General features: G+C 39.9%; 2 protein-coding genes across 2 annotated transcripts; both read right to left on the reverse strand.

The window, feature by feature from the left end:
* Positions 1-222: 222 nt before the first annotated feature.
* On the reverse strand, positions 223-15,088 carry LOC121505760. The gene is made up of 12 exons (XM_041781315.1): positions 14,713-15,088; positions 14,185-14,367; positions 11,292-11,663; positions 8,844-9,188; positions 8,379-8,762; positions 7,597-7,799; positions 7,282-7,389; positions 4,255-4,347; positions 4,035-4,145; positions 3,746-3,869; positions 2,433-2,678; positions 223-2,249 (listed from the first exon to the last, which is right to left on the reverse strand). Exons 1-12 carry the CDS (start codon positions 15,077-15,079, stop codon positions 1,399-1,401), a joined length of 3,387 nt encoding a protein of 1,128 aa, XP_041637249.1. The 5' UTR covers positions 15,080-15,088; the 3' UTR covers positions 223-1,398.
* Positions 15,089-16,977: 1,889 nt separating this feature from the next.
* On the reverse strand, positions 16,978-24,437 carry si:dkey-14d8.1 (zinc finger protein 184). Its single transcript, XM_041780288.1, has 7 exons — positions 24,259-24,437; positions 21,279-21,478; positions 20,671-20,763; positions 20,485-20,577; positions 20,089-20,199; positions 19,650-19,773; positions 16,978-19,533 (listed from the first exon to the last, which is right to left on the reverse strand). The coding sequence occupies exons 1-7, from the start codon at positions 24,281-24,283 to the stop codon at positions 17,855-17,857; spliced, it is 2,325 nt and encodes a 774-aa protein (XP_041636222.1). The 5' UTR covers positions 24,284-24,437; the 3' UTR covers positions 16,978-17,854.
* Between the last annotated feature and the right edge of the window lie 893 nt (positions 24,438-25,330).

Genomic DNA, 25,330 nt, shown 5'->3' on the forward strand with positions numbered 1-25,330 from the left:
TATGCGCCCTATCAATAATAATTCACAAAGTGAGAATAAAACCTGAAAAGAGTATAAGATTGAATTTTAAGAGTTTTAAAGAACGAACCATCCCTTTAAAAACTGTACCCTGAATAAAAGACAGTCTTTAGACAAACCTTTTTCACAACTTTTAATTTACTTTTTGCAATTAAAAACCAACAATTTCAATCAAGATTTAACACCTTTTGTTACATCTGTGGATTGAATAAACTGATAGATTATCTGCTGTTTTGAAAGAAAAGATTTGCACTACTTGGCCAAAATTTAAAATAAAGCTGCTCATTAACAGACCTACTGTATTTATGAAGTGATATATTTTACATATATTCAGCAAAGAAAAATGTTTTTAGAGCATCATATCTGCTCAATCTACCAGACAGATTAGAATAATTTGTCTATCAAACCACCAGCTTCAGTAAATTCAATGACTATTTAAAGATGTTTTGCTAAAACGTCTAGTGAGAATTCTCTCCATCGCAAGATCACACATTCTTACACATTGTCAGGTAACATCTCTTATACAGATAAAATGACAGTGTCCACCAAAAGGACTGTAAAATCTGCACTGTGAGTCACAATGGCTTATGTTTAATAAAGTTCCCAGAGGAACTGAAGGATTATTTCTATTGCAGGTGTGTCTCTCTTTTAGCACCACTGGTTTTCACCATGAAGAGTTGGCACTCTCATTCTTCTGTGATTTTTCTGATGTAGACCAGAGATACACAAGCTGTTTAGGCAAAACTATTCTAGTCATGCTGGCCATCTCTGCTGGTCACGTGTTGTCTTTGACGGAGGAGTCTTTTCAATGAAAGCGGTCCACGAGGTTTATTCATTTAAACATAAACCACCTGTTTTCTTTACATGCAGGATTATGACCTAATGAGGGAGAAGAGCTGTGGGAGCTTTCCCCTGCAGGCCTATGTGACTATGTTTGTGTAGCTCATGTTTTAAAACACCATGAAGTGGGGAGAATTTTCTCCTCAATAAGTGGAGGCTGCTGCACTTGTGTCTCACCTCGTAGCACCAATGGCTTCTGAGGATCTACCTGAGTTATTTGTCATTGGGTAACAATCCTCTCTGTGAGCATCCAGGGGTCAGAACTGAGAATGCTCAGTATTCTTACTTCTTCCTATTGAAAGTGAGCTGTTAATGATGTAGCTGAACCTTCTAGTTAAAATCACACACCCCCTTAAAGCGCCATGCTTGACTCTTGTATAAATGGGTGAAACTATAGCTTTGTGTAGATAGTATTATACACAAACTCATACTTAGATGCAAAAGTTAACCATTTATACCCATGTTTTTGTCTAGTGAAGATAAAAAAGCTTTTGGATGGACCAACCAACCAAATTCAAACACTGGAAACAAGACTAAGACTCACTCTTTTTCATGTGTTTGAAGGTGCATTTTATAAGTGTCCTTTTGCCTGAATATCTTACCACACTTCAAACACTGGAAAGACTTTGAGTCTGAGTGTATCTTCATGTGTTTTTTCTGCGCTCTCAAAGTGTGAAAAGCTTTTGGACACATTGTACACTTATAGGGACACTCCCCCGTATGACTGCGCATGTGAACCGTCAAAAAGCACTTAGCTACGAATCTTTTCTCGCAGTATTTGCATTTGTACGGACGCTCGCCGGTGTGATACCTCGTGTGCAGCCTCAGTTCTCCAGAGGAGAGAAAAGCTTTCCCACATTCTGTGCACAGGAAGTTCTTCTCCCCGCGGTGCATGCGCATGTGCCTGGTGAGATGCTGGATGGAAGTCTTCCCACAGATGTGGCACTTGTAGCGTCTCTCTCCTGTATGAATACTGATGTGTGAGCTGAGGCTGTGTGAAGTCTTGAAGCCTCGACCACAATGGGAGCACAGATACGGCGTCTCACCCGTGTGATTCCGCTGGTGCACATACAGGGACGCCATAGATGCGTATTTTTTGTCACATTTGTCGCAGCAGAACGGCAACGTGTGAGTTTTCATGTGGCTCTGCAGAGTGGACACAAACTTGAAGACCTTCCCGCAGAACTCACAAGTGTTTCCCCTGCATTTGATCTCAGAAGAGCCGGCTTCAGGCTTTGATTGATCCGTATCGGCTTCTTTTGACTGAAGGCTGCTGGGTTCCTGATTGAGATGAACCTCTCTGATGTGCTGCAGTAGACCTGACACTTTGCCGTGTGAGTAGGAACACAGAGAGCAGGTCTGCAGTTTTAAAGTCGAATGATTGAAGAAATCTGAAAAAGACAAACCAAAGAGAGTTTTAGCTGAATCTACAAAAATGACAGTTTAAAATATGTATTGGAAAGAAGACTGCAGATTTTTCCATGCAGAATCCTTGAAAATTAATCAAAGTAAACAAACAACATGAATATTCATGTCAATACAGAAAAAAATGGTGTCTCAGACTGATTAATTACCCCTAGTGAGGTCTTCCATTTGCTCATCTTTCATCTCTGTCCCTTCATCTTCTTTGTCATGACCTTCCAAAGTTGGTGGAAAATACGTTTGGTTTCTCTCTCCAGCTTCCTCGTCCTCACTACAATAAAAGGGTCTTCCATCCTCGCCACCTGCAGAAAACTCCTGTTGCTCCGTGGGAAGTTTTTTGTTTGGTTTTGGAGGAAGACAAAGTCTTGGCAAAAACAGGTTTTGATTTTGGAAGTAGGCTGTAAGAAGACAGAAAAAGGAAATGTGAAAAATAGTTGGAGATGCCAAAACTTCATGTGATGAAGAGAACAGAAATCTCCAGCAACACTTGTAGTTTAGAGAACAACTTTATTCGACTGACAGGTTTCGGCATGTTGCCTTCATGATGACCCTGATGAAGGCTAGATGCCGAAACACGTCGGTCTAATAAAGTTGCTCTCTAAACTACAAGTGTTGCTGGAGATTTCTGTTCTCTTAAAGACTTTCTTCATCGTTCATTCACCTTGGAAGTTGGTGAAATTGTGCCAGAGTTACCCACTTCAAAAATTCATGTGATAAAATGTACATCTGATGCTTACAGTGGAGACATACTTGCCTTTAAGTACAGTACATGTGCATATAAGCATAATAGCAGTCTGATATTACTGTACAGGTTCTCAAATATTGATGTAAGATGCAGCACACAAATGACCAGGTGGTTAGAGTTGAGGTAGAGGGGATATGACTGAGTCAGCACAAAAAAGAAGACCCAGGACTGTTTGAGCGGCTAGTATCCCATATCAGACATCAGACAGCCTGTTTTTGTTTAGTATGTTGTTTAAAGCACTAGATTGACAAGTTTTGTGTTTTAATGAGTTAAACGTCCTTTGACCCGCAATTTCCACATAGGACAACTGTGCTGCACACTGAAGCGCCGTGGGTTTGCTCTGATCGAAGGCAAACAACCTTGCCCAATGGAAGCGAGTCTAGAGCACTGCGCTGCAGCACGCAGCCCTGATCAGCGGGCAGAGATCACAGGAGAACTGCGAGTTCACGCAGGAACAGTATGTCAACAGCAGATGATTTTACCTTTTAGGGTTAACTTATCATCTGTTCTGTAATAAGTCATTGATATTATTGTTTCTGCCATTAGGTGGACACATGAGGAAATTAAAAGGTTAATGTTCGCTTAAAGGACCTGTGGTTTTATGTAAAGTTCTTTGGCTAAATTTCCTAAATCTGAAAATGCTTTACTTAGCTTGTGCTGTACATTTAAAATCTTTCTAGCTTTCTTTGAGCACACAGCCTGTCATACGTTATTACTCACATGTTGTTGTGACTCCTGATTGTTGCTGGTGAAAATTCAGGAGGGCCTTCAGCTGATCAGAGTCCAACACCAGACGTCCACATTCCTCCATGACAGAGGGGACAGAGCTGAGCCACTCTGCAGTCTTCAAAGAATGTATACATTTTAAACGTGATGCAAAGACAACAACAGCACCAGAGTCTTTATTTCTGGCTCTTTTTACAGTAATGTCCAGTGACTGCTGAGCTACAATGTACGAATAACAAACCCAGAGTCAAACACATGATTGTGTGATTATTTGAGAGTGTACCTGTTTTATATCGGGAACAGGCAGCAGGTTATCAAGTCTAGAGATGAACTTCCAGACTAATGTCTGTAATATGGCTTCATATTGGTGACCATAATAGACCGGAAAGACTTCCTGGAATAAAAAGTGGGTGAAAAATCAGTGTAGAGCCAGCTGCATTCCCAACCACTTATCAGCTCTAAGCAGGAATTTAAATATTTTAACAGTATCATGTGTGTCAAACCTTGAAAAATATCCTCCTTTCCTCTGTGTCTTCTAGCAGTCTCTGAATGACCTCCACAAAATTTGACTTGGAATTTTCCAGCTCCTCCCGCTCCTGTTGGGTGTTGTCCAAATCAAACAGATCACAAAAAACACGTTCGCTTTTTAAGATAAAGTCAGTGCCTCTTTTCACACTCGACCGTAAGACAACCATAGAATGATAAATCATGAAATCTGATTAACTGGAGAAAATAAAATGACAAATTATTATAATAAACTATCAAAATAAATGATGAATATTGAGATTAAGAGCTGCTAAGGAGCCGTTTGTAGAGGTCAGCTACCAGATGTGACTACTGCTGCCACTTGCAGAGAACCTAAACTGATAACAAAAACAAAAGAGCAACATGCCTTAAATCTAAAGGTTCACTAACAGGAAATTAAGTTTAAGATCTGTGTGAATGACACATTTCTACAGAGATGACTCCAAAACTATCTCTTCCTGCATCTTCACTGAAGAGCAGATGTAAGGAAACATCAATTAAACATCAAGGGCTTAAATCTGTCTGGACTGAAATCCTTTGGGAATAAAGAGGAAGGGAGTGAAAAATCAAAGTACGATGACTAAGTGCAGTCATAAAGACTAAACAACTGAGGGACTCTTCACAGCCTCAGGCAGAGTGGACATGTCCTTAGTGAACTTTTAAAAAGGTTAAAAGAGGAATGCTCTTTCACCCCCCTTTCTCTGACCTTGCAGCATTCAGCAACCTTTCCTTCTGTTTTCTAAAGAAGAAACAAAGTTTGTCCTCTCATCTGACAGTATCAGAGTATCTGGTCAGAAAAACCTCACAGAGGAGGCACTAAAAATATTTTTCCAAATCTGTGACCTTGGCTGAAGGATGACCTATTTAACAATTATTTTAGTTTTCTGTGTCTATTCCTTGTACAAAATACCAAATAAATGACTAAAGGCTCCTTTAAGAGCTCATACTGTTTAAGCAGTGCTATTCTACAAAAACAAGGTGGAGAATCAACGGCACACTTTATTGGTAAATGCCTTATTACAATTTTCCATCATTCAGACTCTTGAATTTGATGATCAAGGCTGATACTGAGGACTGATTCTACAGCTGGGTGTTAGTCTAATGCAGTGGTTTCCCACCTTTAAGAAAGGCCAAGACTCCCCAAAAACCTAACCTTGCAAAGCAGATGGATACGTCTGTTTCTGTTTTTCTTACTGGCGAATCCATCTTGCAAAGCTCCTGTCTGAACCGTTTGGGCCCGATTAGAAAGTGACAGGACCAATCAGCGTCGAGGGGCAGTACTTTTGTAGTCGTGACATAAGCAAGCAGCAACAAGAGGCCGGTGCAGTTATGGCAGGAGAGCTCAGCGTGGATCCTGCCAAAGCGCCAGTTTTATCAGAACTTGACGATATTTCTCCATTAAAAGAAGAACAAAGAACAGCATTGAGTTGTTTTCTTTTCAAAAATGACAGAAGTCGTGCACTGACATGTCCACAGACGTCATGGTTCAAGTTATGCAGTTCTTTATGGATTTACTTCTTGGTAGTGGCTACATTGCATGTTTTATTGCTCTTATTGGCCCGTAAAGGTGACAGAACATTCATCCAATCACCCTCCGAGAATTTTTTCAAAGGCTCTGCCCTTTCCCAAACTCTGTGTATGAGAGGTTTTCCAGATGGATATGTGAAACAAATCATGTGTCAGGCGTGTCAGGTTACCAAAAAAACCCCACACAAATAAAAAAGTGATGGATTAAGGTCAAAAGTTGACATCAATCTTAATTGTTTCATTGACAAAACCCTAAGACAACATGTTTATCATACCACAGCCTACAGCCTCCTAAATCTGACCCCCCTACAAACACTCAACTCAGTGTCTGTCTTTGTGTTGTATCTTGTATGTTGTATTTATTACTTTGGCTCCTCTAAAAGGCGCTATACAAATCCCAGGTTTTATCATGATTATTATTATAATCAGCTATTTAAGTAGAGCTTTGCCATGATCTTGCCTAATCTATGCAAATCTAATTTTGACAACCTCAGAGTTGGCAAAGCCTCATGCCGCTCCGAGATCTTTGGTGCCTCCCCCTCCAGGGGTCCCAGACCCCCAGGTTGGGAACCAAGGGTCCAAAGTGAAAGATAGCTTTATGGCTTTATGGTTGTGATATGATTGCTACCATTGTGCTGCATGGCCTGGCTCCAGGTAAACCTTTGTTACCTTACAACAAAAACAAAACTAGAACAACATTACCTCCAATTAAAAGTCCAAATTAAGTGGTTCACAGTATTTCTACCTGATGAAATGTGGAGCCGTTTCTTCGTACTAAATACATGTTTTATGTACTTGTCCACGTGTTAAAGGGAACCCTTTATGTTTAGCCCACATTGGCTTTACCAGATCAACAATATTGCCTTTTAACACAGTAGATTTCCACATTTTGAGAAAATAAGAAAACAGACTCAAATGAAGGCTAGCATTGTTGTTCAATGCAGTCTGGGTCGTGACGTAAGAATAAATAAGAGAAAAGACTAAAGGGGAATGTAAATTCCACCAAAGAACACCTACTGACCTACTAATGTATAAAATAAAAATATATGCAACATGTTACGTTTAAATATTGGTATTGTGATCTAATATTGTTAACCCCTCTGTTTCAGCCCTGCTCAGAACAAGCTGTTTCTGTGTCAGTAGCTTTCAATGTTACTGCGCTGTCTGACTCCACCTCTGACCACACCCCTCTCAGGAAATGGATGTGGCTTAACAAGGCGGAACTTTCTTCCGAGTGGGGAGGGCCATCCAAACCTGGGGGTGGCACTAACTCCCTACGTGACATCATGAGGGGAAAAATCTGAGAAAGGTTCTAAAAGGTGGAGAAAGAGAGGGGAGGAAGGGAGGAAGGAATAGATTTTTCTTACTAGAGGGATTGTAGACAGGCCAGGGGCACATATTTTTCTCTACAAACGCCTGGAAAAGTGTATTTTGCATTATATGTCCCCTTTAATATTCAAGCTCCTCTGCAGACTTACCTCCTGATCACACATGCAGCCAGTTGTGAGGTTCTTAATGACCGTCAGGTGGGGCTGGATCCTCAACGGGTTGGCTGTGCTGTCCTTACGACACAATTCCAACACCGTCTGGAGCATAGACCATTAACAGGGCTTTAACATTGCTGTACATTGTGTCATTTAATGTGTGCAACTGAGGTCTGAAAACAAATCTCCTGCCAAGTTACTGTATAAATAATTAAAAAGAATAACTGAAAGCAACTTATATTGTGGAAATCAAATCAAGCAGGACAAAACGATGGTGAAAGTAAATATGTCTGATGTGATGTGTCTTACCCGAGCCCTTAGTCGAAGCAGGATTTGTGCTTTCTCTCTAGGTGTCAGCAGCTCTGGAGCCAGCTCTGCTACCACCCTCACCAGCTCCTCTACCTTCCCATAATGCATCACATTACAACACTGGATGACCTGCCAGGCGAAGGCGCACATCAGACGCAGAGAGGGAACCAGGAGACACAGTGATGAGACGGACAAGCTGTGATCTGCAAATTGGAAAAAAAACCTAATGTAATACCGAGGTATAACTCAAGTGCCATGTAGTTGCAATACTCTCTGCCTAAATGTTTAATCCCTGCTGTACTTCTGCAGAAAGGCTGGAGTGGGAACTACTCCTCAACACTTTTTACTCCAGCTGCCTGTCTCTATAAGCTCTCAACAATGACAAATGTACCAGCAAAGACTTCTGAGTTTTCAGTGGGAGATTACTTTTGCATCATGTAATCAATAAATCCACCACGACTGCAACTTTAAAGAGACTCAAAGAGAGAAAGACACGTCTCCTCTTACATACAGCCACATTAAATAAATATTTGAGAGCCAAGAAGATTCCACTTGAATGAGAATCACTAAAATCTCAATTTGTGATGGTTTTTGTGAGATGCTCAACAAAGAACCTCTTTGATTCTTTGTACTTAGGATGAAGGGAAATGCAGAAAATGTTGTTTCTTTGCTATGATAATCTCTCAATTACCATGGAATCCCGTTGAACCCGTTATGGCAACATTACTAGGATATTTTTCAATCTATAGGCTTAGAGTAAAGTTGAAAACAACCTTTTTTACCTAAGACTTGTCTCTCTGTATCAGAAATCTCTCCATGTGAAGTCTGCTGAAATGTGTCCGAATGTCTGACTTCTGCTTGTTTGGTCTCATCCTCTGACATTCCACGACCAAGGACTTTATCCATGACGGAAAACCATCCTCCTTTTTGTGTTTTGGAGTCCTTGTGTTCCTTAACTCTCCTGTACTTTTCTTTCAACAGTCCTATCTTTGACCTGCATTGGCTGGTGGTCTTATCAAAACCCTGCGTGGCAAGGTCGGAGCTCAGCTGAGCAAACACTCTCTCAGTTGTTGGATCAGATCTGAGCTGCTCCTGGATGCTCTCCCCTGCCCAGCGAGTGAGCAGCACTTTGACCTCATCTGATGTCCAGACAGCCTGGGTTGACACTGTTAAAAGGAAAGTCACGTGTTAAAACACAGTCACGAAAAGATTAAGTCACAGTACTTGAAAAAAAAAGAAAAAAAAACCTTTCTCTTGTTGTGATGATGTAGTTTGTTTCAGCACAGCAGATGAATCCTCTTCAGAAGCTCCTCTGCCTGGGCCGAGGACACCATCCAAAATAACAAACCAGTTGCCTTTATTGTCCCCATCTGATTCAGTGTCTTTGATTTGTCTGTACTCCTCTTTAAGTTGATTCACTTTAACACTGCACTGATGTGGTGTCTTGTTAAAGCCTACCAATGCAAGTTCACTGCTGAGGTACGTGAAGACTTGAGCGTTATTTGCTGTGTTAAGAAGCTGTTTTTGAATGTTGGGTTGAGCCCAGAGGGTAAGCAGCACTTGGACTTCATCGGGCAGCCACGTGGTGTCATCTGCAAAAGAATTAAAAATGAATTTGAAGTTAAAACAAAACCAGAACAAACAGAAAGAGAAAATGCTAGATGTTTTTTTTTTTATTTTAAAATAAAAGTGAGAAGACTTTCGCAGGTATTACAGTTTTTTTCCAATTGCTAAAACACAATTTTGCAAACTAGGCTGGTTTTATCAAAATACTCAACACAATTCACAAAACCACACACTCAAACTGCAAAATACCTCATATATCCTGCAAAATGAAGCACTGCAACCCAAACTACATATAGCATTATCAAAATCAAACTTTTGAACCAAATGGCACACACTTTAGTCATATTACTAGATTTTTGTCTAACCAACTACACACTGTTGGGCACAATGAAAAGCACTCTCATCTTTAGTATGCCTTGCCATAATACTAAAATAGTTCAAATTGTAGAAAATTCTTCAGATTGTTCACTAGCACAGAAATATTTGCAGATACACACATGCTGTTGAAACATTTATTTTTCTATTTTCCACCAAACAAGTCAGTGCAACATCTGCACAGCAGATATATTTACACTGGGGTGAACAAAAATATGCTCACAAAAAAAACAGTAATCTGAAAAAGAAAATTTTAGAAAAAATGTGCAGAAAAAATATATAGAAAAAAAAGAGGCAAGAAAAATAATTAGGCAGCATCTCGCCGCACAGCTGGGTCTTGCCACAATGCCTTGTCCACATCACAGGCAATATCTTCCCTTGCCAGACGTCGAGGGAAGAAGCGCCTTGAGTGCCTTATCCATCCCTGAATTGCACCAACATCAATTTCATCACATGCCTCTTCCATAGTCTGCAGAAGCCAACTAAGGTTGCTCTGATTTCATTTGAAAGTTGTTGTCTTCTTTGGCCATGAACTCATCTACCAGCTCTACCCCTACCTCTCACTCTTTCTCCCCCTCTCATTCTCACCCTCCCTCTTCCTCAGGTGGCACATATATTAGCCAATTAGCTCATGTAGTGTCATTGTGAATGGCAGGGTTTCGAAATGGCAAACATGTGACTTTATGTCAGATTGTTGTGTCTTATGCAGAGAGCCATGTTCAGTGCATTTAAAAAGTGCCATTTTAAATTGCAAGATGTGTGTAAAGCAGAAAATGTGTTTAGAGTTTAGAGGTTTTGCTCTCTGTATGTTGGTTTAAATAATTGTGCTATGCATGTCATTTTAGTGTGTTAGCAATTAGAAAAAACTGTAACAGGTATTCATAATCAAATAAAATTATCTATACCATAAGAAGGGCTTCTTGAGGAAACGTAGAATATCTGCTTTACCCAGTATTCCTCAAATATCTTTTTTACTGCCTAAAAAGCCCAGTTCAGACCAGAGGATCATGACACAATGAGACCACATTACAGAGGAGCTGTGTGAACTGAGTCATCGCAGCTGGAATCAAACTGGCAGAAAGGAATTAGTACTAATGTGTAATGCTGTGATTTATTGGTGACCAGTCCAGGGTGTACCCTGCCTCTTGCCCAATGACAGCTGGGATAGGCTACAGCACCCCCATGACCCCCAACTGAATAAGCAATGTTGTCATTTGAAAGTGCTTTTCCTTAATAAAAAATAAAAATAAAAAAAGAAAATGGATGGATGGATAATGTGTAATGATCAGGTGACCAAATACTTTTGTCCATATAGTGTATATTCATTACCTCTAAGTGGACAGAGAGTTAGAACTTCAGGCAGGACAAAAGCAAATTATGATGACTTTGCTTCCTTGTAACCACAGATCACCAGTGATTAAAAAGCTTAAATGGTTAGATTTCGGATGAATTATGACATGGCTATTTCTAATTTCACCATCAGCCATGAACAATGACCTGTATCACTTTATCCCTGTAGTTTATGAACTACTGACAGACAAGGGGAAGTGAAAGTTCCTCCTTTTGTCTCCTGCACTGTACTGTTCAAACAATGCCTCACTTTTCAGCCGACTTGTTCTCTAGCAACACCTGCTGTATCTCACCTGAAATTGCATAAATGATAAACTGAACTGATGAGAGCAAAACAGAAAGCAATCCCCTTATGTGGACTCCTGCTTACCAGCATTTGGATGTTATTTTATGATCCTACTCACCTGTATTGTTTACATCCATTGGAGGATGTGTCTGGCGAAGCAGCAAGCCCTCTGTTGTATCTAAAAATCTTGAAGCACCAGCCTTGGAGCCGAGAACATCATCCATGATGGAAAACCAAACAGTCCGGGTTCTCTGCTTCCCAATGCCTTCACTGGTTTTCAGTCTTTTATAATCCTGCTTTAGTTTTTTGATTTTCTCCCTGCACTTTTGAGGGGTTTTACTGAACCCAAGGGACTCCAGTGCAGCACTGAGGCGAGTATAAACCTGGTTATTCCTCACATTGAGGAGGAGTTCTTCTTGAACAGCAGGATTGGCCCAGAGTGTCAACAAAGCTTGGACCTCTCTTTTTGACCAGGAGCACCAGCGTGAATCTGTTAAAACAAGATACAGTCATTTATTAAATCATGCAGATGACTAAATCAGACATTTCTTTTGAGGATGAGATGCATTAACATTTTAATGAAATGGGTTCAAAGTTTAACAGTGGTCTTACAGCCATGCTGACACACTTGCACAGTGATCAAGGTGGGGTTTCCAAAATTATTAAATTAATTCAACTCATTTTTAGAAATTCCTCAAAAGAAAATGCTAACTGTATGTTTTTATCTATTACTGGTAATTGAATATTAGGAGTCAACAGGTGGTGCTACTTGGGAAAAATACACAATGCAGGAGAAGAGTGCTCAACACTGTCCTATCTTATCTGCTATCTTGGAAGCTGCTGAATTTTGGAAACCATCTACTTCATACTGCATATGTACTGTATAATGAGGGTTGGCTGCTAGTCAGTGGTTATTTATAGAAAATATCTTGCCTAAGCCGAGCATAAACGGTGCAATTTCCAGCTGATTTAAATGCAAATTTGTGTTAGTGTCACATAAATCACTTGGAAGTCAGGCCAACTTTAATCCTGATTAAGTGCCATTTGTTGTGCACTGTACAACGGAAGACTACATTCGACCATGGCACGACCAGCTGCTCCCGACTGCAGGAGGGATTTCTGGTGTGTTTTCTATATATCGTCGTACGACTACAAAGTCTGAGCAGATGATTGAGCAGAATCCCCAACTCTGGGGCATTTTTTTCCTTTGCAACATGTCAGACAGCATAATAAATCACCATAAAAATGATATGAAGGCCTTTTTGATGTGCCTTCCTTGACTTAAATAAAGGAAAGAAATGTGCTGAAAATAGGCCTTCTGGAAACCTCCAGCTAACACAAATATATTTGTTAAATTTAGCTGCTTGTTGTGTTTGCTGGCAATGCCTTTTAAGAGCGTGACATGGTGACTTCACTAGGATTGTGCATGACCTTTGGGCCAAGCACATAAATAGTAAGCAATGGTTAAACATTGTGAATTATTCAGTCTGAGCTACCAGCCCTACAAAGTCAGCTTGAAATCACAAAGCGTTTCCCCAATGTTAGCTGGTTGCTGGTCTTAGAATGAAAGTTGACAATAGCCGAGCTAAAGGTTAAAGTCGCTACAACATAGCATTCACTTATGGTTGTAGAAAGTTGGGATGAAGAAAAGGAAGGAATTTTTCATCTGAGTAAAATGAGAGTTTTGAACAGCATTTTCTGACCCTGTGTGCCCTTGAAGAGTTTTAGTAACAGCACTGGGTGCGTGTTAGGCCAGTGTGTTAATCATAGACTGTAAAAACAGTTTGGACAAGTCCCGTGTGACGTCAGCCATTTGATTACAATAGGCTGACTCAAACAGCTTTCGAAGCCACTCCATGGTGGCCTCCATATTGAAATCGCTGTCTCAACCGAACTTTATATCAACCTAACTGACAAGAGCCTGCTGAGCTGGACTCCCTGTCAGCTAAGCTATCACTAAAGCTAGCCTTCTGGAGGTAGCATCTGCCTGTCAAGCTATCTGTCAATCAAATGAGACGCGCCAATCAGTGCGCAGTAAGGTTTTTCCTCAACGTAATCCAAACGATTGTGGTACAAAAAAATTCACCCCCCATACAGTGAGAGCACATGAAGGCATTAACTAATGAGACATGCTTTGTTTTCTGAACCAGGCTGTAAACCAGTTCACTTTTAGTGTAAAAAAACTGCTTTTTCACATGTGCCGTGTATGGGACTTCCAGTGTTCCTGCAGCCAAACTCAAGTGGACATTCACCATATTGCAATTTTTTGCACTTCTGCATTGGCTTCATTTTTCAGGACTGGAGGTTGCCGCTTGCTGTTAATCAAGAGACATTCTCATTTAGTCATTAAATGAGTTTCCACTGTAAAACACTGCATGCCAAATCCTCTGTCTACTCCAGGTTTAAAACTGTTTATGGCAATATTTCCGTGTTTTCCAATTTGCATCATCTCTAGTCAGGTTTTTATGTGCAAAATGAAAATGTGTGTTAGTCAGGAGGATTAAAAAAACACTTGTGCCCTTTGATCAAAAGTGGAAAAAGCACTAGACTTTTGTTTAAGTAAAAGTAAAGGTACTTTGGTTCAAATTTATTTAGGTAGAAGTAAAAGCACTGGTTGGGATGAAATGTGGGATCATTCCCTCTCTGTGTGCTACTGACCATCATGTGTAGTCACAGCCGAACTACCGGCCAGATTTATGTTGTTGCAAGAAAGCTTGAACCTCCTCATTTAGGCTTTTAGTGTTTATTTTTCTACTCAGTACTTGATGCTTTTAAAAATGTAGAGAAGTACAATACTTCCCCAAAATATGCTTCAATCCAAATAAAAGTTCTGATTTTAAAAGGTACTCAAAAAATGAACAACCATGCGAAAAAAGAAGCTGCTCAGTTACAGACATTTGAGTAAATGTAATTAGTTCATTTCAAAAAGGGAGTTCATTTCTTTCAGTCAGTATTAATTTCAGTCCATTTCATGAATTCAAATAGTCATACATTTTATAGACTTAACTCGCCTCTGAGTGATGTTTTCATGGCAGTGGACATCACTGATGCACTTGCAGACGGACCGTCTAAAACATTTGCTTGAATGGAGTAAAAACCTGAGTCTTGTTGACTGTTTGTGGGTGAAGGTGTTTCATTGCAAGTCATGGCGGCGTTGCTGTAGCGTCCAGGAGTTTCTGTTGTTAGGGTTGAATCTGAAATAGAAGAATAAAGTTCTTCGTAAGAGGTCTTCATAGAGAAGATTTGCAGTTTCACATGCACTGAAGAAAATCCTCTCCACAACAAACACTACAGCCCTAATTTTTCTTTGACGGAAACTCCCATCATAATTGATTTAGTTTAACTTTAATTTTTTTCAACTATGCAAGGCAACAGGACTCACTCATTCCCTATATATTACAATAATCTTCTGTAATGGGCATGTCAAGTTCATTACTTAGAAACTAATAGGAAAGTCAAGTTGAGACACACAGCCTTCTTATACAAACCATTAAATAGATTAAATATTTTTTTCTTCTATGAAAAATACGATAACTTACCTGTTTCCACATCAGAAATCCTGATTTTCTGTATTATGGTAGCTGTCTGCTCAGCATCTTCTCTTTTGAGTCTGTTTTCACCCAAGATAGAATCCAAAGCATCGTACCACCTGAAGTAATTTGTGAAATCTCCAGTTTCTTCACCTTGTTTCCTTATTCTCCTGTATTCTAGTTTTAGCTTCTTTATCTTGTCTCTACATTGTTTAGCAGAGCGAGACATCCCCATGGCAGCCAGTCGGTTAGACACTTCTCCATAGACTCTCTCATTTCTGACAGATTCTCCAAGTCCGAACTGAATTTTCTTCTCAGACCACACAGAGATGAGTGCCCTAGTCTCCTCATGAGTCCAGTTCACGTGGGTGTTCATGTCCTTTTATTCCTATTTGTTTTAAAACAGAAACAACTACACTAGAGGTAGCTGGTTAAGTGTTATTTTTTTTTCTTTTCAAAATGGCGCTCCTTCCTCTTGTCGCTTGAGTGACGTCGCGTTACTTGAGCCAATCAGACAGCCGTTACGTTCGCGTATGACACGGTTGAAGGCGGAGACGGCGGTTGACGATGTTCGGATGGCGGTTTGGCTCGCTAAGCGGGGTAAAGCCGTGCCGTTCTGTGCCAGTGCAAACGTGCTATTATATCTCGAAGTGGAATCCCACGATGCAGTCTGTATCTTGACGACATGGTTCTCTCAGTGCTTCTTAAAATACTTGCCAATACAAAAGAAGGCTCATGTGAAACAGACTCGTTAACACTGCTATGAGAGGCGTCATTACGCGAATCACTTTTTAGACATTTAAAGTGCAATAAGATGCAAATACACTATAATTTAAGCTCTCAGAGTGAACAAGATAATCAGAATAAGCTTTAGTTTTCATGTATGCTTACTCAAGGAATTTAACTCCGGTCTGCTTTGCTCTTAGTGTACAGAAAATAAACTACAAAGTATTTAAAATTTAAGATTTGAATATGTTCAAGCTCTTGTAGGTTTTTTTCTTGTACAAGTCTATGTGCATTGATGGTATGATTGCAAGGACGATGAATATTTACATACTAGGATGTGGGCAGATTTACATGAGGTAAGTGAGATAATATAAGACAGTTGATTCATGCAATATGCATAAGAACTGAAGCATTTTACCACAGAGAGCCTTCTTAAAGCATCTTACTTACAGGGAATACATTTCCTGCTTGCAACATTTGAGTATGGTAAATAAATTAAAACCATAATTAGTACGGCTAGTAGATTATTAATGCCAATACGCTTTTGGGGTAAGGCATTTTACCACAGAGGGCCTTCTTACAGCATTTGAGATACAGTGAATTGACTAATTACTTGCAGCATTTGAGTATGGTAAATAGATTGAACTAAATTAGTAAACTGTACTCTAAGAAGATCATTTAGTGCAAATATGCATCTGAGGTGGGGCATTTTACTGCAGTGATTTAAATTGCAGTTAATAGATTAGGGAGTGCAAATGTGCACTCAAGGTGATGCTTTTACTATGGTGAGCTTTTGTACTCTATTTGAGATACAGTAAAGCAATACAAGACAGTGCAGACGTTTTACATTAAGCAGGGCAAGGTGCTTGTTAAATGACAGTTCTATTTTCTGACACTGTTAGTGCTTTCAGACAAACGGTTCTGGTTCTGTTCTCTCAGAAAACTGGTGCTCTCTGGGAACCAGCCCAAGTTCACACCAGTTTAAGCAGAGCCAAAGTGGGAGAACATACCTGACATGTATCACCACGTCTTTCCTGCTGTCCCAGCATTCTTTCTTCAGTTTCTTAAGTTAATTATTTGGTCTGGTGTTCAGATGAACCCAGCATTCGCCATCTCTTCTGCGAGTTTGGCGTAGAACTTGCCCCTCTTTCTTCTACTCTCCACCTTTACCTGGAATTCTGTTGATGCCTATATCACTACCAAACATTTTGTCTCCTCAGCAGACCACTTTTTCTCAATTTTCTGCTCGTCTTCACAACCTACAATGTGATACACCCCTGTTGATTTCATGTATCCCAAGGAAGAACCAACTTTTTAGGGTCAGAACCATTTTTTTTCTCAGCTTGAGCACGCCAGACGGTTCAAAATTATGTTCAGGAACCGGAACCGACACGTAGCCCTGCCAGTCTGAAAGGCTTACCAGTGACTCTCGAGTGGTCATCAGAGAATATTGAGATTAAATTATTTTTCACGACACCAGTTAGACAACAGTAATTTATCAAATTTTATTTATTTTCCATCAAAAACAAAAATATGATGATGGCGAAATTGCCTGATGACTTATATACAGTGCTGCTCACACACAAATCCAAACACAACCTTGTGGCTTATTTGCATCATGTTAAGGATCTTTATTGTGTCCTATCTACATTTAAACAAATCCTGACATTTTCTTGGATTCATCCAACAAAATGAGAAACAAAAAACCCAACTCCTGTTTTAAACTACAAGCACAACAACCAAAAACAAAAAGTATTGACAGCACATGGTTAGATAATGTGTTAAGCAGAAGTAGAATGAGCTACGATCATATCCGCAAAGATACAGAAATGGATATAAAATGCTTCCTAGTAGTGATACTACCACATGTGACATAGAAGAAAAGCTATCTACACTGACTCAATTTGAAAAAAACACTTTCTTAATGTTTAGATGATGCTTTTCTCTTAAATGTTGCTGTGTATCTTACATATACTAAACACTAAACCTCCAATACAGATCAGAAAGATGTGTTTTGCTACCATACACTTTTTAAAATGAGTATATTCAAGGTAACTTCATCTCTTAAACCCACTTTGTTACATCTTCTTTGTATATGAAAAAAGCAACACTGTTCAGTTTAACTACAGCTTTGACAGGGATTGTTCCAACAGGCTGGGCTACGATTTGAGCCAGCTAACACATATTATGGCTCAAATAATAGTCTTGATCACAAAACAAAAATCCTTACATTATTCTAATTTTGCGAACCATTATTGTTGTCCAATTCTCTCCCTAAAGCCATTCACCTTAAAAATGTACACATTACATGATTAGGGGCAAGGTCGTCTATACAACAGCTTCCAAAATAAGCCAAATTCAATTTCAGATGATCTGCTGATTTTAGCCGAAGCATGTCTTTTTACTACAAAAACATCTTTTTTAATCAATAGTCATCGCTGCCCTCCTCTTCTTCGTCATACTTTCTCTTCAGAGCGTGGTTCTTGTGCTTACCCCTGTGTCTCCGTTTACCAGAGAAGTCGGGGTTAGCATCCCTAGTGTGTAACTGCTCATGCTTCTTGAGAAGGCCAGGGACGGAGAATCCCTTTCCGCAGGTTTCACAGGTCCAGGGCTTCTTGCATGTGTGAGTCCTCTTGTGGACGTTGAGATGGGATGCCAACTTGTAGGTCTTCCCGCACACGTCGCAGCTGAATGGGCGCTCATTGGTGTGTAGCCTGATGTGGACCTTCAGGTTTCCTACCTGCGTGAAGGTCTTCTCGCAGATGGAGCAGCGGTAGGGTCGCTCTCTAGTGTGGATCCTCAGGTGAACCCTCAGGCAGTACTTGCTGGAGAACTTCTTTTGGCAAATAGGGCAGGGGATCTTCGCTTTGGGCACGTGGTCTTGCTGATGCCTCTTAAGGTCAGACAAATAGACAAATGTCTTTCCGCACTGAGAGCAGAGATACTGGCGGTCGCCGATGTGATAGCCCATGTGTCTCTTCAACAGGCTGGGGACGAGGAATCTCTTTCCACAACGCTCGCACATGTGAGGGCGATCTCTGGTGTGCCAGCGCTCGTGGTTGGACAGCTTGAAAGCTGTTGGGAAGCTTTTGTTGCACTGCTTGCAGGGGAAGGTCATCTGGCTTGTGTGGCACTCCATGTGCCGTCTGAAGTAGGTGGACTGTGTGAAGCCCTTGTTGCAGATGTCGCAGTAGAAGGGCTTCTGGCCGCTGTGGGCCAGCATGTGCTTGGTCAAACTTGGTAGTTTGGTGAAACACTTGCCGCACTGGCCACAGGCGTATGGACGCACCGTGCTGTGGGTCTTCAGATGGTTGTTGAGGAACGCCTGGGTTCTAAAGCTTTTGTTGCACGCAGTGCAAACATAAGGCTTCTCTCCTGTGTGAATTCGCTCGTGGTCGATCAGCTTTGACTGATATGGGAAGCTCTTATCGCACACGCTGCAGTTATATCTGTCAGCTGGAGGCCGGATATGTTTCTTTCTTCTGATGCTTGGCCTTATGTCATCTTCAAGGCCAAACTTAGGTGGAGGAAGAGGTGGCAAGGCGGGGAGTGAGAGTGAGTTGGTGGCTATGTGTGACACCCACTGATGCAGCGTGACTCGCTGAGTCTGGGCCTTTTGGCTGTCTGTTGCTTTTGGTAAGGGAGAAGTTTTGACCGGCACTTTGACTACCCGAAAAGGGATAGATTTTATATCGATGACACGCTGTGCTTCAGGTTTTTCAGGTGTTCCTTCCTCTCTGTTCTTTTGAGTCGGTGCAGACTGCTCCTGTGTTGACCTCTTCTCTTGCACTGAACTCTCGCTCTGAGCTGTTGTAACACTCTTTTCCTTAGAGGCACTAACTTCAGCACTTTTATGGCTGTTTGGTTCTTGACTCTGTGGTCCAGTGGCATCGACTGGTGGGCTGTCAGAGTCATCTGACATCATTCCCATATCTTCTGTGTCACTTAAAGAGGCTGGGCTAGTTTGGTTCAGGTTGGCTTCTGCTGGTTTTGGTGGTTCTTTTGGTGGTGGAGGCGGCGGAGGAGGAGTTGGTGGTTCTACTGGTTTGGGTCTGAAGGCGAGTGAAGTGAGTACACAGTCACCAACAGATGACGAGACCGTTGCTACACAAAGAAAAAACCTTAGTCAGATTCATTTTCACACTTTTAAATTGTTAGTGTAATCATTTGTTTTCCCATTTGAGTTTCTCCTTATGCTCATAAAATATCTTCAAGTGTACCTTTAACACCAATGAGTCCTTTTGCTTGCTGGTGCAGGAGAAGAGTCTTCAGGTCCCCATGAGTGGGGATGAAGCCTCCACATGCCTCAAGGACAGTGGGCTCTGTTGAGATCATGGAACCAAGCTAAGGGACAGAGAAAATGTAAATAAAGAATTTGCAGTTTAGATTTTAGAGGTTCAAACATGATTCTTCTTCATCAGACCAACATTTTCTACAGAGTGTCCGCCTCTAGAGTTTCTTTATATAGATTCCTGCAGCGACTCATTTGAACTCTTGCAAAAACAACAAGGCTTTATGTGTATAGGGATGCATGATGTTTAATTTTAGCACTTTTGCATCCACCCTATAATGTGACCATAAGCTACAGTGTGTTATTCATCGACCATAGAATAGAAAAAACAAATAATAAAGGTTGACACCCACACCCATAGAGCATACCTGGGTGAGATTGGGAACAGGAAGTAGTTGCTCCAACTTGCACACCAGACCTGCAGTCAGAGCTTGCAGTGCTGTATCGAACTTTGCGCCATATTGCACAGGGAAAACATCCTGTACGGAAGAATATGTTTGAGCATTAATACAATGTGAATCTGAATTTATAATGGCCAAAAGAGAGATGTATAAACTTCATACATAAGATCTTCACATGCAAAGTGTCTTAAGCTTCTGAATTTGTGGAACAGGATGTTTGTCCACACATTTTTCTCTTTTCGTCAAATTTCCATCAAATTTGATAGATCTAATAGTCACAAACCAAATCTAGAGTAGTAGAAACTGCTGTGTTGCACTGCTATCCACTGCAATCTAAGTCAGTTTAGAGGCAGATGTGAATACCTGGAAGAAGCGCTTCCTCTCTGCAGTATTTTTGAGCAGATTCTGAACCAGCACCATAAAGTTTGTTTGAGATTTCTCCACTTCTGGGTCCTTCTGCAATGTAAAAAACATTACATTCAGCTTATGAATAAAATTGAACAAGACATATTTAAAGGGACGGGGTAAATGTGTATGCGTCTGTCTTACCCCTAAAGATGCAGAGACCTTCAACTTGTTAATGTGAGTCTGGATCGCCCTGGTATCCGGCCCACCTTCCTTGTTGAGCAAATCCAAAATGATCTACAGTACAATAAAGCAGATCATAGTTAAAACAAAAAAATGTGATCATCAATAAGAGTAATCCTTTTTTTTCCAGACTGGTGGTGTTTCTGGCCACACTGTTAAGCCTTTTAAAAGAGCAGCAATTCCTTTCTTTACACACAAAATCAAAAAAGACCTTTTTAAAGTAGTACTAGTACTAGATTCTTTCTTTCTGGAGGTGTTGGATTTGCAATAGGAAAACTAGCAAAAGGTAACCTACACAGATGGGTGTGATCCCAGCTTTGATAGTAAGTAACCTTCAGAAACACAGGGACAAATGTAATTAAATGAAAGCCTGAAGGGCACACATCACAGGCTCTGTGTGATGAAGGTATGTGGCCACAAACACCAGCTGGTAGCTGAAGAGTTCAAAACAGACCACAGCTAGAGCACCTCTCAGCTTTGTAGACGACACTGAGCCAGCATCCTCACAAAAACTGACCAGCATCACAGTCATACGTTTGATACACACAGAGTAGCTGATAAACGCTCACCCTTGCTCTCAAGCCCAAGAGTAGCTGAGCAGTCTGCTTGACGCTCATAAGCTCAGGAACAGTCTGCGTAACCATGTTCACAAACTCCTCCACTTTCCCGTACAGCTTCACCTTTCTCTGCCGTAACACCTGCCATATGAACGAGTACGTCAGCTGCAGAGGGGACGCCATGAGGCGAAGGGAGGCCAGGGGGATGGCACCTGTAAATAACAAAACATAAAGTTAGAAGACAGGTATGTTTTCGACCAAAAATCCCTGTACATTGAGTAAATAGATAATGTGGGCAGGAGTTCATCTTTCTTAATTTTTACTGATTAAAAAAAAAAACAAGTCCCTACTAAACAGCAGGTTCCTGGTTATTCTGGTTCTCATGGGCAGAGCCAAAGGGCGGCTTACAAGGCTAAAGCCCCTTATGTTTTCTCCAAAAATAGAAAATGAGTGGATGACAATTAAATGGACCTTTCAAATCTAAATTTTAAAGTCAAATTGCCATTAATATAAACAACTGCAACTTTTACACTAAATCGTAACACTACCTATGTAATGTTTTCTAATTCAAAAGAACCAAAGGAAAATTAATTGGCAGTTTTTGCCCATTTTTGCGAGGCATGAGTCAAAAATCACTGATATTTAACATGCTATATAATAATTTTAGACTGATAAAGACAGTTTAAATACATTTCAAGATTTTAAAAAATGCTGGCATGCCAAAATGTTTTATCTAAATGCAGTTTTCTTTTTTTTTTACCAAAAGATGTACAGATTTCTTGGCATCAAACACTCCTTATGGGAGTAAAATTTACATTTAATTACCCCTGAACCCTCCTGTGCTTGGAATAAGCCTGACGTTTATGACTTATAGCTTTGCTTCTGCTATTCTCATAAAATTGAAGCAGGTGGTGATACGGTTTGAATTTTACAACTAATGCAGGCATGCACACAGAATTGGCTGAGACCCTGAAAAAAACAGAGAATGGGCCCTCTCCAGCTGTAATCAGGTTAAGTTGGACTAGTGTTAGCATCCTGTCAGTTTATTTTTGCTACTTTTAACCCCTTTCACCTATGTTTTCTGCCTATTTTTGCCACTTTCCTTTTGCCACACTTTTACCATGCACCTTTTTAGCACATTAATTTCACTTTTGATGCTTTTTTGCCAATTTTTTGTTGCTACTTTAAACCCTTTTTGCTGCGTTCTGCTATTTTTTGCCACTTTAAGACATTTTTTCTACTTTACAGTCATTTTTGCTAAATTTTTTTTCCATTTTACTACTACTTTTTGCCTTTATTTTTTACTCATTTACACTGGATTTTACCCATTTTCCACTATAAACCCATTTTTGCAAATGTTGCCACTTATTTTTCGTATTTTTACCACACTTTTGCCACTCTTTGTCCATTTAAGTCTTTTTTTGTTGCTACTTTTAACAATTTTTGCTGCTTTTTGCCAATTGCCTATTTTTACCCATTTTTGCTGCGTCACCCCAATTTTTCCTACTTTTCATCCATTCTTCCTACTTTTTTTTGCCTTTTTACCCCATTTTTGCCACTTAAAACCCATATTTGTTGACATTTTCACAAATAATTTTCTACATGTTTTTGTGATTTTATCACATTTTTGCCACTCTTTGCTTGTTTTAGTCTTTTTTTTTTGGTTGCTATTTTTTTTTCCAATTTTTGCAGCTTCCCCCTGATTTTTAATACTTTTCATCCATTCTTGATACTTCTTTTTGACCATTTTTAAAAACCCATTTTTGCCACTTAAAACCCAGATTTGCCCACATGTGCCCATTTTGGCAAATATTTGGCCACTTCTTTTAGGGACTTTTATCACACCTTTGCAGCTTGTTGCCAATTTGTGTCTTTTTGTGGTTTGCTTTCTTTCTGTTTTTGCCTGCTTCTGCTATTTTTTCCACTTTAACCCATTTTTGCTAATTTTGCCTCTTATTTTGGATTTTTATCCATTTTTGTTACTTTACATCAATGTTTTGCCACTTCTCTAAAGCACCTTCTACCCATTTTGTAACTTTTTGCCTCCTTCACAATTACTTAATTTTTTCCATTAAAATTGTCTCCATTTCGCTACTTTATTTTTTGGCATCCTGACATTTGTGCATATCATCCCTGGGCTTTGAAGTCTGTCATTACTTTCCCAATAGTTTCATTTAATTGTACCAATTGTTACCAATAAAAGGGTAATTCTGTTTCTTTGATAATTTCCGGTTTTTATTCAGGTTAAAAATAAAATGTGGTTATCACAGCTTATCTTTTGAATGGACCATGATTTAGCAGACCTCTATGGGCCATGTGTTCAATTCATCGTCAAGATAAACTAGTGTAAGATTGATTCTTTATTTTATTTTTTTCATTGTATACAACCTCTAATCTGAGCTGTCAGGAAAAGGCTGCAGCAGAAGAAGGACGTACTAAGATTTTTCCTGTTTATACTCGTACATGTTTTAACTGTCAGTCTTCAATCAGCAGGACTAGTTTAAACAGGTGGAGCCTGTAGGACCTATAGGGGGCGCAGCAGAGCCAACGACACGCATTGACCATTGCAGTTAACAGCAGAGGGTTTGAAACGGTGTGCACGTTTGCGTGTGCATGTGTAACTGTGTGGGGAATGAGCGCCAAACTGCTGCAGAGTTACATTCAAACTTTAGCTAATGCTGTGGTCAGAATGGTGTGACCCACATGAATGATCGTAGTCGACTTTACACGTTGCAGTGGCTGATTTCAGCATCCGGAGGGGATGATGGTTTCATTTAGAATCGGGGAACCTCTACAGTCCACGCCTGTTAGCGAGCAAAACCTCCAAACATCACCAAGATAGCTGCGAAAGCGATCTCTGCACACATTACCGTGAGATTAAATGGAAGAAGTCATCCTCTGTTAACTGAACGCTTACGTCGCCTCACATTTTCAGACCATCATTCTCAGCAGCAGCTACAGTTAGCATGCTAACGTTAGCTTAGCAACTTACCTGAAGTGCCGGACTGTTTCTCCATCCTGTGCTCAGGCTGTGTCGCTAATTCATGAGTCAAACAACAAACAGTGCATATAAAGGCAACAGTCTTGCACTTTACGCCCCAATATTATGTTTTAAGTATTTAACCGTCTTTTCGTCAACGTCAAGCCAGGAAGAATAATGGCGACCGCTGCGCAGAGGCTTTCCAAAACAAAAGTCCGACTGTCCGGCGGATGTTGCTATTCAAAATAAAAGCACGATCTACTTCAGGAAGAAATGAGAAGCCGTTAGCCATGATTACTGATGATTTCTTACTTCAGAATAACCTTAAATTATGTTTCCATCTGCTAGAACTAAAATTAAAAATAGTAAAACACCCATTTAACCTTACACTAAATAATTTTTATAGGAATTAAAGTAAAATGGAGTTGACATCTTTTTTGAATAGCAATAAATTAAATTCACCACACATTCTCTTCAGATAAACTGTTTATTTAAGATTATAATCTGACAGTATTCATTATTATAAGGCTGTAAACATTTTAAATACCATTTATTACCATATGCTTTAGATTCAACCACCAATATTTTACTAACTAATCACATTAGAAAAACAGAAGCTTTATAGGAAAAGTAAAGATCATCAGTTTTATTTTTCAAAATCAAAAGGTGCTGTGTATGGAGGAAAAGGGGTATTGCTTTGATTGGAAACATAGGTGTGTTTCCAATAAATCTGTGCAATTCTGATGTTATGTAGGAGACTTTCTGCCATTTCTTTCATTTATGATATGAAATTACTTAATATTGAGTGCCTAGGATCTCAATATTCAATGCGTGGTCTCCAAACATGAAGACTTTTTTTTTTTTTTTTTTAAACATATCACATCATACTGTGTCATACCACAAGATCTTATCTTAATCAAAGATTGATATTGTGACCATCCTACATTAAAGTGGTTATTAAGTTCTGATCCTTATGTGTAAGTCAATGCAGGGACAAAAACAGCCTTTTTTTGTCAGCATCAGGGGAGCTCTGCATCTTTATAATAAAGTAATACTGACACTGCTATTCTTTTCCTTTAATGAA

This window comes from Cheilinus undulatus, linkage group 23, assembly GCF_018320785.1.
Source record: "Cheilinus undulatus linkage group 23, ASM1832078v1, whole genome shotgun sequence".
Taxonomy (NCBI): domain Eukaryota; kingdom Metazoa; phylum Chordata; class Actinopteri; order Labriformes; family Labridae; genus Cheilinus; species Cheilinus undulatus.